The sequence below is a fragment of the Populus nigra genome, chromosome 5 (genome assembly GCF_951802175.1).
Source record: "Populus nigra chromosome 5, ddPopNigr1.1, whole genome shotgun sequence".
NCBI lineage: Eukaryota > Viridiplantae > Streptophyta > Magnoliopsida > Malpighiales > Salicaceae > Populus > Populus nigra.
Genome location: NC_084856.1, coordinates 7,350,398 through 7,364,129, shown reverse-complemented (window position 1 = coordinate 7,364,129; position 13,732 = coordinate 7,350,398). Strand labels below are relative to the sequence as shown.

At 31.4% G+C, this 13,732-nt stretch overlaps 1 protein-coding gene across 6 annotated transcripts; it reads right to left on the bottom strand.

The window, feature by feature from the left end:
- Window positions 1–1,152: 1,152 nt before the first annotated feature.
- Window positions 1,153–5,980, bottom strand: LOC133695132 (auxin response factor 17-like). Of its 6 annotated transcripts, none has more exons than XR_009842370.1 (4): window positions 4,679–5,980; window positions 2,729–3,483; window positions 2,256–2,298; window positions 1,153–1,317 (listed from the first exon to the last, which is right to left on the bottom strand). XR_009842370.1 is itself a non-coding variant. In XM_062116962.1 (3 exons), the coding sequence occupies exons 1-2, from the start codon at window positions 5,747–5,749 to the stop codon at window positions 2,770–2,772; spliced, it is 1,785 nt and encodes a 594-aa protein (XP_061972946.1). In that variant the 5' UTR covers window positions 5,750–5,980; the 3' UTR covers window positions 1,153–2,298; window positions 2,729–2,769. The 6 variants fall into 6 exon arrangements, 3 of the variants coding, with proteins under 3 accessions (XP_061972946.1, XP_061972947.1, XP_061972945.1); XR_009842371.1 differs by having other exon boundaries at window positions 2,279–2,298; XR_009842369.1 differs by having other exon boundaries at window positions 2,256–3,483.
- Window positions 5,981–13,732: the final 7,752 nt, after the last annotated feature.

The following is a 13,732-nucleotide window of genomic DNA, read 5'->3' as shown; positions in this document are numbered from 1 at the left end:
GTACTTGGCTGATTTAAATATATCCCCAATGATCGTTAAAAAAAATTGTGAATGAAACTTTGTTTTAAAAAGAGGGAAATTTAAAAACAAAAGATTGAATTGGAAGAAAAAATATTCCCTTTTTTTTTTTTTTGGGTATTGAAGTTAATCATATCTTTTACACATAACTGTATGCCTATGCTGAGTAATTATCCAGCACTACTAAGCTTTTGTTCGGTGTGCGGTTCAAATAAAAAAATTGGTTAAAATTTAAAATTATTTTATTTAAAATTAATTTTTTATATATTTTCAGTATTTTGATATGTTAATATTAAAAATAAATTTTAAAATAAAATATTATTTAAATATATTCTAAAAAAAAATTTAAAAAATCAACTACAACCACACTAATAATCAAGAATTATTATAAAATACCTAAAAACTATCCTTATATGTTTGGTACAAACAAATGAATGTTTTAATAGTTTTGCAAAAAAGATTTTAAATGTAATCACAATATTCAAAAGAAAAAAAATTTCATTTTTATTATAAAATTTTTACATATTAATTATTCTTTTTTTTTCCTTTCAATAGCATACAGAATATCCTTATTTTTTACTTAAAAAACTATTCTTCTCACCAGAAATGCTTGTTTTTCTTTAAAATAAAAAAAGTTCACGAAAAAGAAAACTAGATTTTTCATTAAAAATCTACATACTCTTGTTTTAATTCAAATTATTATAGTTTTTTCGAATATTCTTTCTAAGTGTGGTTTTTTTTTATTTAATAAACCATGTTGCTAATAAAAAACCTTTTTTTTTGTCAAAACAAAAATAAATAATCATGAACTAGAGAAGACGATTTTGATAAAAAATAATAATAATAATAATAATAATTTTTTATTTCAAAGTTTTATTTATTTTTTTACAAATTTGTATTTTTATAATTATATAATTAAATAAAAAATAGATTGTAAAAATTATCCACGCCCACTCAACTCAGCTGGTATCTACTAAACGGTAAATGCACACAACTGTAATATTCATGTACGTATCCTCCTGATGAAGCAATCATTCTCCATGACCAGCAAAATAAGAATCTCTTATTTTTAGGTCAAATGAGGGGACCGCAATTCAATTTCCAGGTCAAAGAAATAAGGCAACAACATGCAAATGCCACAAGAATATCCAGCACTAAATTTTAAACATATGCCAAGTCAATTCTCTTTAGTTCTCAACATCACTAACTAGAACAAACTAGCATACACTAACACCAACAGAGACCAGTTACTACTGCAGGGGTCTATTCAGAAGTCAGCTCCCTGCATGCAGATAGAACCTGCAAACATGATGATCCAACAGAGTATGTGTCAGAAATGGCTTCTTGATAAATAAAATAAAAAAATTTCACACTGAAACTGCACAAAGGCCTATTTGTTTTTCGGCTCCAGTTCTTTTTCTCCACGCTAATCAAGAACAGCGAATCCAGCACTACGAGTCATAATAAAGCATTTTAATTCATCATTTCCTAATAAACAAGGCAAGTCTAGCTATAAATGTGGCGCTCATGAAAGGAGAAGAGAGTAGATATTCTTGTCCTTTTGGATTTAATACATGACAAGTCTGTTCATCCACTCACCCTTTTCCGTGACAACCAAATGCCAAAAGTGATTGAAAATAGTTTTTATAGTCTTTTCCTTTCATCTGCCATCAATGGAACTATTACCCGACAGTAAAATAAAAACTGTCTTTGGCATATCAGGATCAAAAGAGATTTTTGGCATTTGTGGGTCATTCGCAAGAAAGCTGTATCATGTAGTTATAGTTGCTTCTTAATAGTAAAATACTTGCAGAACTTGTTATATATTAAACAGGAATTGTATTATCTGATTCCCAATTACATGATAAAATCAGGAGATTGGAAGAAATCCTTCGGAATGTACATCACCGAACTTTTGAATTTGAACAGATTCTTCTAGTATTGACCATCAACCATATAGCATGATGCTTTTACTACACAGCAATCCATAGAAATCCTTTGGAACTTTGTTTTGCTTCAAAACAAATAAATGGTTTTGACTATTCATCTCAGCACAAACTATATTAGAAAAAGAATTAGTTCTTCAGAGGCATTTGACTGGCTGTAGATATCTTTGAAAATCAAGACCCAAGAAAAAAAATTGTGTATAGTGTACCATGTTATGCTTCTGAAAGTCAAAGAGCTGTTTATTTCAACTAATTTGATTGTCACTAGTATATTAGAACAGGACCACTTACTCCTCAATGGACACCATATTTACCTTCTAATGAAAAAAGAAACCTGCAGTTTATTTCAACAACAAACAGGTTTGCTTAGGAATAAGTTAAAGAATGCAAAGATCTAAAGATATCTATAAATCAACGTAGATACTGAACAAATGTAAGGAGAAGTGTCAGTGAGGAATTGCTCACACTGGAACCACACTCTCTAAATCTAGTGCAAGATTAACATGTGCATGATACATTAAAACAAATTCCTAGGGAAGCATGATACATGAAAAGAATGTAATGACATTAAAGCTAAATGAAGAACATTTGAGATAAGGCTCAATTAGTTGAAATTGCATGGCAGTAACCATATTATAGGAACTTGATCATTAATTAAGTATTTGTAAACAACTAGCCAAGATGCACAATCAAATTTAAAGAAGTAACATTTCAGGCAAGTTTAAGATAATAGAGTTTGTGGGGTCCAGTCACAAAAAACATACCTGCACAGCTACTTATATGCATGCGCTACAGAACTACTTGTTCAAGTAGGACATGCCTCAACAGGTGAAGCTCTTTGGCATTGGGCATCAATCCTGTTGAGTAGTTCTGTGTAGGAGGAAGTCAGTGAAAGTTCCAGTGCATCAACACCTTCAGTTTCAGTGCAACATTTACTGCTGTCATCCATGAAGCCAACATCATCAAAACCATTTTCAACAGGCTGGTCCATGTGAATGATCTTACCAAATAACTGAATAGAGTTAATTCCAACTTTCTTGGGGTTGAAGCCCCTGTTTCCAACAAAACCTATGCCAAAAGAATATGCACTACTCTGGCTCTCAGGTGATAAGTTCTCAGACTGCAAACTGCCAATGTTCATCTCACTGGGCATTCTTTTCATCTTAGGGACCAAGTTGTTTCCAAAGGCCCTGTCACTGAACACCTGAGGAGCATTTTCACTTATAAAGTTGGATAAACCGAATGTGGAAAAAGGATCTTGCCTGGCTCCCTGCATGCCAGCAGGAAAAGTACTATAATTCAACATTGAAGCATTCGTGTGCCCCATAGTTGAATTAGTTAGATCTGACATGGGAAAAAAAAGTTCTCCATCTGTCAGGAACCTAGAATCATTTGGATATCTCAATTTCTTCATTGGGGGGAATGCAGCTTGAAGCTGTGGAGTGGTTGCAACAAATTCAACTTGCCAAGGGCTCACTCTCTTTGCATTCTGCAAAACTTCAGGCTCATCCCACGTAATCTGTGCAACAGAGAAAAAACAAGTTGAAAAGGCAGAAAATACGGTAAAAAGATCAAAAGTTTTCACTCTGTTATAATGAAGAAATTTCTGAATGTTAAAGCTTATATATCGGCAACTATATAACTGAATCATTAACAGATAGTCACTTGTGAAGCTCATTACTTGACCTAAAACTTTTAGACACTTGAGAACTAAGAAGATTGAAAGATCTGGTTAAAATTACTAGACCTTCACAATCAAACTGCAGACATTGTGAAAACCTAGACATAAATAAAATCAGAGAGAGGAACAGCATGAAAAAGATGTAAGAGAGTTAAAACAGCATACGCTGATATCCAATTTGCATGTGCAATTGAATCCTGTTCTAACAATAATCTTAATTGAACCCCAAACTATTATAACATCTGCCTGACCTAGCTTTCTTGACATTGGGCAAATAAAATGGCCCCTATGAAAGGGCAAATGCCTCATGGAACAAATCAGAAGTCCTTAACAAATTCCATAGCGATATTCTAATTTCAATGAAAACCAAGTTCTTAAAACTTTAAGTGGTACTTCTCCACAAGGAATTGAAGAAAACCTCAATCACGTTTCATAACATATAGCTTGAAGATAAACAACGTAGCCTGGGGTAGAATGAAGAACAAAGACAAAAAAAGGTACGACACAGTAGCTTAGCTGCACTACACTGCCCTGAAAACTCAATACCCAAAGCACCAGAGCCACAGGAAACAACATACAAAAAAAATTAAGAAAACGGGGAAACTGTGAAAAGAATACCACCATTTCAAGCATCACCCAGAATCAGATATCCAATTTATAAAATACATTGCTCCATTAACTGTTCTTCATTTTCTCTGACATCGTTTTCATTGATTCTTAATGATTAATATACACTCCAGATATCATTAGCAAAAAATCGCAACAGGGGAGATTATCCCAAAGCATTTTTCTGTTCAAAGTCAAAATTAGAAGGTAATGTTTAGTGCATATGCAAGCCATTTGAACTATTAAAAAAGATATACAATCATTTAGAATGGATGAATTTCTGCTACCTACCTCAAAAGCAAATGATCCCGCTATCCACCCAAATCATTTATTTTCCATGACCATAAACGGTATAAAAACAATTAACCAATCACACTATAAACCAAACAAAAATGATAAATCAACAGATACATTATAAAATACATGCCTGAAGCATGCGCCAAGGAGAGCCACGCCATGCACCAGAGTCTGGTAAGCCAGTACCCGAAACAGTCCCCTGAAACCAAGTCATTCTAGAAGAATCCTCAGTCTCCATGGCCATCTTCACTCTCATCCCGGCAGTCCAAAACACACCAAGGGCAGCCTCCACCGCTTCAGCCCTCACCACAAAATCTGAGTACCAACCTGCCCTCGGATAATACACAACGTCAAACGGCAAACCTTTAGCCGCCATCTCCACAGCCTCCGCCACAGCCTCCTGGGACAACCTCCCTCTCCCACTCATCGAAAATCCCTCCTCTACCTTCACTTTGCCCTCTCCACCGCCACCAGCAATCTGCTCCCTCCACCTGGCACTGTTATTAAGCCTAACTGCCCTCCTCACTCCAATAAACATCTCTCCCTTCAAATTCCTCATAAAAACCACCGAGTCACCCGCAATCAACTTCTTATTGTTCACAAACTTACTCCATCCAGTAGTTAGCAAGTGCCTGCGTGGCGTCCCTCGATAAATGTGTCTGAAATCCCAACTAATTCCGTGAATATCGGTGACCGTTAGAGTCTGAACCGGAGGCTCCGCCTGGTAGTTTAACGGAGGGAAAATCGAGTCGGCACAGAACCTCGGGACGGAGAAACCACCACCGTTATTCGCATCTGACGGCGTTAGAATCTTAGCGAAGGCCAAAATCTTATTCTCATCGTCATCGACGTCATTAACACCTCCACCCTCACTTCTAGAAGGTTCTAGAAAGGAGATAGGGAGGTTACAGGAGTGATTATTGAGAGGGAGAGGGAGAAGGAGAAGTCTAATGAAGACCTCATCGGTTACCGGATCGGCGAGGAAATCAACGGCGGAGATTTGGCAAGAAATTAAGGGTTTAGAGAGAGCGAGATTGGAGAGAAATGGGGGATGAGGCGCCGTAGACGATGAGGATTGTTCGAGATGCCCCTGAGGGAAGTAGTAAACCCTAGAATTAATGGTGGGGATTTGAACGGAGGATCCAGCACAGGCTCGCCAGATCCGCGGGTCCACACGGCTGAGCTCCGTCAGTTGCGGCATTTGTTAGTTCGTTTGGGTTTCGAAACCGAGAGAGAGAGAGTGACAAAGAGTGAAATGGAAACGGTTTATTAACATATGAGCTCTGCGTGTGTGCCTGTCCAGACTCTACAGAGAGGGAGAGTGTTGCAGTGCTGTAGGGGAGAGAGTGCCGTCTCGAGGTTGAGTACGGGGAAAAAGATGTTAGAGAAGTCGAGGACCCTTTTCTTTTTTAATTGGTTACACACTGTGTTTTACGGTTTTGGCCACGACATTCTTTCTAACTAACTTCATGATTTGCAACTATTTTACTTCACCACGCTATTAAAACCCCCGTGCTTTACACACACTCTGTCTCCTTTCTTTCTTTCTAATTCTATATCCAATTTACAATATTAAAATATATGTTCAAAGGATGCTGATAGTTATTATTATAACTAAATATACTAAAATGAAACGGTGATTTTAACAGTGTCAAATATTGTTCAATCACTCATAATGCATTATACACTAAAACAGTGTTATTTTAATTTTTTTCATTTTTATCCTTTAATTTTTTTTCCGAACGTGTCTTTTAGTTGTAAAATTAACACTCAATGGCATCAATTTTATTGAACAATGATAAAATTAAAAGACAAGGGACCAACTTGAAAAAAGTGTTGGAAATTAGTGTGTGTTTAAAGGCGGTATAAAAAATACACTTTAATCCCCTAATTTATAAAATTAGACCTTCTCGATCCCTTATGTTTTTCTAAATTCAATTTTAATACACAACTTCAATTCTACTGTTTTTAAGTCCCTGGGTTTCTTAAGAAGAGAATTTTTTGTTGGATTTCAGCATATATAGAGAGAGAGAGAGAGAGTGAATTTTAATTATTTTTTTTTCGATCGTGTCTTTTAGTTGTAAAATTAACACTCAATCGCATCAATTTTATTAAATAACGACAAAATTAAAAGACAAGGGACCAGCTTAAAAAAGGTGTCGGAAATGAGTGGTGTGTTTAAAGTCAACATAAAAAATAAACTGTAATCCTTCAATTTATAAAATTAGACCTTCTCGATCCCTTATGTTTTTTAAATTTAATTGTGGTACACAACTTCAATTCTATTGTTTTTAAGTCCCTGGTTTTTTAAGGAGAGAAATTTTCATTGGATTTCAGCATAGAGAGAGAGAGAGAGAGAGAGAGAATCATTATTTTCGCATATTTTAGCCACCAAATTTGTTGATGTTTGTGTCCACGGGTTTCATTTGATTAAAAAAGTTGAATGTTGGTTGCTTCAAACCTTGATATTACCTAAAAAGTAGATCAAAGTCGAGGAAGAAAAATCTAACTCGGTTTGATTTCATGTTTTGAAGCTATTTTTAGAGTTTTTTAGGTTGATAAGTTGATTTCTAGATATTGGCTCGTAATATCTAGAAAATTTTAAAAAATATATAAGGTCAGGTGCACGTGGTTTGGGTCACCTGGCCCAAGTGCATGGGCTCTTTTTTTCATAAGCCCTAACGCGCTGGGTCGTTAGGCCCGCACACTTGAGCTTTGATGGTTTTTTTTTGAAATTTTTTTGGTCTATATCTAGGTGCAACATAAATTTATTAAAAGAAATTATTAGACCATGTTAAGCCCTTGGTGCGAATCGCTGATTCGACGGGTCGTGACATAACATGTAGGGTTTCTTTAATTCATTTCCCTCGTGAATTGAAAAAAAATGTAATTTAGCTTTTGTTATCATTGATTTTTTTTATTTACCTTCAAAAAAATAAAAATAAAACAATTGCATCATTTTTTATTGCTTAGCTTAAAAAAAAATGCATGATTGGTATTATATTTTGACCTAAGTTCTAAATTTTGTTTATTGATTAAAACTTACTAGGATCAATATAGTACGATATATTTTTAAAGTTTTAACTTAAATTCTTTTATAATTCTTTTACTTGCTTCTAGATGTAATCCAATTTGTGGTAAATTAAAACTTAATAAAGGTCATATTAGGAAAAGAATGAGAGAAGGAAAAAGAAAGATAAATTATCCAGACATGTTAACTCATTATGACTCATGTCCATTACCCAGTTTGTAAATTTCACGTGTTAACCCAGGTAGATATAATTTATTTTTGTTTTTTCATTTCACTACCTAGGTTTTTTTTCCGGTTTAATCACCTGGCAATTCTTTGTTTTTCACATTTAAGCTAGAGTTAAACAAGACTAGAATGACATGCGTTTTTCTTTTTCAACCAGATCATCATTTTGAGTTAGACAGCCAGTTTATTGTCTCCTTACTTGGTCGAACAAGTCACACCAACTGTTTTTTTTCATTGTTAATGTTTATGCTAGTTAATTAATTTATTTGGATACATTGGTCGAGTTTGTAATCATCATTTCAAATATTTTATCACATACAAGAAAAAATAACATGGTTTATATTTTTTTTAACGTAGTTATATGGTGTTATCCCAGTCTCTTTACTCAGATTTGATAGGTTGACCTGAGTTATTGTTTTTATTCTTTTTTTATTTGATTTTATTTTCATTTTAATATTTTAACATTGGGTTGATTGAGAATTGAACTTCATAATTTATTTTTTATTTATTTTTTATAAGGTTATCACAATCTTATAACCCAGGTCACGGGTTAAGCTGATTGACTTGAGTTATTTTTTAATTGATTTTCTTTTTAATATCGAGTTGATTGAGAACTAGGTTTTATAATTTTTTTAGTGTGCATTCTATGAGGCTTTCCTAGTCTAATAACTCGGGCCACGAGTTTGTGTTGTTAACTTGGGTGAATTTTTGTGTCATTTTTCAAAAAAAAAAAAATTAAGTTCATCTTTCAACATTGGGTTAATTGTGAACTGAGCTTCATAATTTATCTCGATGTGCTAAATTTTTTAGTTGAATTTAGTTTTCAGTTTCATTCTTCAACATTAAGTTGATTGAAAATTGAATTTAATAAAAAAAAATATTTTGCTTTCTATAAGGTTATCAATGTCTCATGACTTGGGTAACAGATTTGACAGGTTGATCCAAGTGTATCTAATATATTGCTGTTTGTTTCAATACTTAAAAAAAAAAGTCTTGATTTTTTCTTAGTTAAACTATATATTTTTCGATCATTCGGGTTGTTTTTGGACCTGTTAAGTTAATTAGATCATATCAAATTAATTCCTGTATAGTTTTGATTTTTTTTATTAAAAAAATATATTAACAATACCTAAATATTTTTTTATTTCCAGAAAAAATTTAACCCGAAGCAAAACAAAGCATAGTGCATACAATTATCTAGCAGCCATCTAGAAAAAATAGTTTGTATAAGTGGACATGTATGCACGGTGATGTCATTTTAGCTTTTTAGATTTATATAGTAATTTAAGTGAGATTATCTCATTTTTCTATATATATATATATAGAGAGAGAGAGAGAGATGTTTATTTTAACAAGTGGTCCTGTAAGGAGAGGATTTAAATCGAGGGTAAACAAGTTGATGTAAAATTAATGAGAAATAAGGAAACTTTGTCAGAGTAAATAAATGGAGCGAAATAAAGACCAAGATTCGAATTTGTGACAGCAAAAGCATGAGCAGCACAACAGGTACTCAAGTGAGAGACCTTAAGACGACAGTTTTCCAGTACAGTTACTCACAGCGCAGCTCTTTAAATGAAGACAAATCTCGTACATTGACATAGTTGTATTGGCAGTGATGATAATGATTATCACGAAAAGAAAAATTGACAGCACGCGAATCAACCACGAGGGAGTGGTGACGCTGCATATATACTGTTGACTGTCTCCCATATATATATATATATATATATATATATATATATATATATAAAATAAAACCAAAGATGTAAATATAAAATATTGTTATATATATAAGAAATATATCTCTTTGTTTTATTTATTTTAATATATTTTGTCTCGAGATATCAAACAAATGTTAAATAATTATATGAAAGGTGTGTTTTAGCTAGACAATTCAATTTATTTTTTTGTTAAAATTTAAAAATTATTTTTTTATATTTTCTGGTTATTTTAATTTTCTAGTGTAAAAAAAAAATAATATTTTGATGTATATTCAAGTGAAAAATAACCACTACTATATTCTCAAACATCCTTAAATAAAAATAATTTACTTGTACTATATCTTCAAATAAGTTGCTGGGAATTATTAGAATTAAATTCAATTCACATGGTTAAATAAATTCACGTGTTTGGAACTTTTTAGGTATTGAATTGAATTCCAAATAAAATTTAATTTATAAAAAAATCAATAAAAACAGTCAAGAGGGAGACCCTCTAATTTGCTCAAGTGATTAAATTATAATTGATATTAAAAATCATTTTCCAAAAATATCCAGCTCTTTTTAATTTCTACGGCATCGGATACCAGTTCTGTCAATAACTTGCCTCTACCACCCAAAAAAATCTCCCATTCAAAAAATAATTTTACAAATAGATTGCATTTACATGTATGTAAAGGTGAAATCACATTCAATCCATAAGGATAATTGCAATTTGTCAAGAAACAAGAATACATTATTCATATTTGTATCAATGTTTACTGGATTAAATTAAGTCAACAAAACAAGCACTTTTTTCATAGTTTTTAGATCCGGTTCAGTGGCAGGCCCGGTTCAAGGCCCAGATTCCGGGTTTTGACCAGGTTGTTCAGTTCAAGTCTTTTTTTTATAATCAAAACGATATCATTTTAGTAAAAAATAACAACAGTCAACGAGTTGCAACCGGGTTTTGATCGAGTCTTACCGGGTCACACCGAGTTTTTCCTTTCCCTATTTTTTCTTCAACTAGACCCGGTTCCAGTCTCGAGTCAGACCGGATTTCAAAACTATGCTTTTTCTAATGTTTTTACATGAAAAGCTACTAGCAATTTCAGAAAATTTTCAAAACACCCGAGACCTCCAAGTTCTTAGAATTGATTTTCTTTATCCATGGTTTCGGATTAAGAGTAAAATAGTTAAGATTTCTTATATTTCAAACAATATATTTAAATTTAATTTTATAATTTAATATTTTATCCCAAGTTATAAATCTCCTATCTTTAAAGACTCGCAATTGGAGCTAAAGTCAGGAGACCAAGTGGTAAAGAAAAAAAAAGAAAAAGAAAAAAGGTTACCCTTATTCTCGCCTTTGCTGTTTATTGCCACGTTCAAGGCCGTTAAGCAAAGACTAAGACGTGTGAGGTTTTGCAAAGCAAATTGACAGCATTCGAGCGCATGAAAACCAAGACATGAAATCTTTGAAGGGCCATAACTTATCAACCGCAAATCAAAATCATGGAAGGAATAGGCCATTGAATTCAAGATGATGACACATTTAAAATAAGATCCCCCAATAATTATTTTTAATGGGAGAAAGTAGTCTACAGGACGGTCAAAATTGTTGGATACTGAGGGTAAATTTTATTTGGTCCCTAAAATATATTTTTGCTTCGAATTAGACATTCAATGTTAATTTTATATTTAAATTTTTAATTTTGGCAATTATATTTTATTTTTCATTATAAAAATATTTATGTTAATTCATTGTAAGAATTTAATATGATCAAATCAGATTTTATTGAAAAATATATTCAAAGTATAAAACCCTCCTAGCAATAATTTTCCGAGACATGTCCACTTATTTTGAAGTCTAAGTAAACTTGTTTCAAGAGGGCATATGTAGAACACAAAAACTTTCTACCAATCAAAATTCTCCGTGTGTCATTTTTATTTTATTTTTATATAAAATGATAAAATAAAATTGAAATAAGTGACTTGAAAAATAAATAGGTCTTTTATATATTTCTTGGCCATTGAAAGGTTAACACATGAGAAGAGATATTTAAGATATCTTGTCATAAATACAAGATCCTATAAATAAAGATTAATCAATATAATAATATCACGTGATATTAGAAAATAATATGTGAACCCCTAGAAATCTATACAAATAGAGGACCTCACCTTAGACAACATGAGAGAATTTTTCTAGATGCAAAATTTTCTTCAAGACAAGTTTTTTTAAGTAAAGAAGCTCTCTTAAAAGCTTTACAGTCTTTTTTATATACGCTTGAAGTCTATAAAAAACAAAAATTTGTTGAATCAAGTCTAAAAACCTCGTAAGATTTATTTAACATTAAAGATGCTTTTCAGATAACGAAATCATCAAGTTTCGCTCTGCATTACTCGTCTAAATTTATGCTCTTATAAAGTGTAAATCTTAACTTGATTTCACAAATAAATTAAGCATTCAAGGAAATGATTATTTTATTCACTTGTAAAAATATTTTAAATAAAAATTATACAAATCATATATTTTAATAAAACTAAATATTTATACACGTCAAATAATAAAAATTGTGTCTACAGTAACATAGGATTAGGGGACTACCTTCCCATTTAACAAGGCACTCATGGTGAGGACACATCTCGGATCAACAGTGTGGATGCTGATTGAGGTTGCTCGTTGCTGTCATATTGCTCATCGGACAGCGAACAAATCCAACCACTAAACAAGGACTTGAATTTTCTGCCTATGATTTGCCTTCCACCTCTTTTAATAAATGCCCGGGTTTGGCTAGCTTAGGGTTTAGAAACAGTTTTAAAATGTGTTTACCATTACAAACTACTTTTCATACTGAAATATATTAAAATAATATATTTTTTATTTTTTAAAAATTATTTTTAAAACCAGCACATCAAAACGATCCAAAACATATAATTTTTTTTTGAAATTTTTAGAAATACAGGTTGATCCAGGGGTGATCATTTTCAGTTCGATTTTTATAAAAAAATAACCAAACCAAAATTTTTTAAAAAAACTGAAACCGATTCAAACTGATCGGTTTTGATTCAATTTGATTTTTAAAATAAAAACCAGTTTAAATTTTTAATCGATTTAATCGAGTTTTTTTCATAATTCAAGATTTTTTATTTTTTTACTCACACAGCTTACGTTTCCAAACAGCTTGTTAATTGTTTTTGTTTAGGGTTTCGATAAGTTTTAAATTTCAATTGTAACTGGGCTTCGTGGGCTTCCTTTATAGTCACCAGGCCTTGGGCCTTTTCAACAAGAGATAAGTTTTCTTCCTTAATTTAACGCACCAACAAACACGAGGTCGTAGATTAATAATTATTTCCCTCAAAATCAACAATCATTTATGGCAGCTTTACACTAAACATGGTTTAAAATAAATTAAACTACCTAATGAACTACGACACGTTTACATTAAAAATACCTATGTTTTTTTTGGTATTTGTGAAGAAATAAAATATATGACTCCCTCGTGGATAGGATAAGAAACTAGCTTTGTAATCAGTGTTATGTCATGTACACGATTTCAGTGTTCATATTACGGATATATTTTATTATATTGCAGCTTTTTTAGTTGAAAAACATAAGAATATTGCTTATGCTTAATAAAATATAAATCATCAAAAAATCATTAATACTAATTAAGTATTGAAATAGAAAGATAATATTTCTTTGAAAAGTAAAAGATAAATGAGTATGAAAATATTTAACCTTAACCTTTTTTTTTTGAATTTATGCCTTTTTTTTCTACCAAAAATAAATAATTTTTATTTTCTAAAATACATCATGCAAATGTGTTTTTTTATATCAAATATAAAAATAATTTCAATAATCTCTTTCAAACATTATTTTTCATATTACAATAATATGAAAAATTGCTCAAAAAATTAAACACATACAAAATAATTTTTTTAAAAAAATCTCTATAAAAAAGGTTAAATAAGCAAATAAAAAAAATCCATGTATGAGTGATATTAATTAAAATATAAATTTAAAGATTATTTAAAAAACATTAAAAATAAAATTAAAAAAATAGTCTATGAGTTGTGGCTTAATTTGTCAAATTTATAATCCGGATCATGAACTCAAATGGGTTAAATAATATTTTTCTTTTAAATTTATACTTAACTTTTATATATATATATATATATATATATATATATATATATATATTAAAAAAACAAAAGAAGGCCAAAA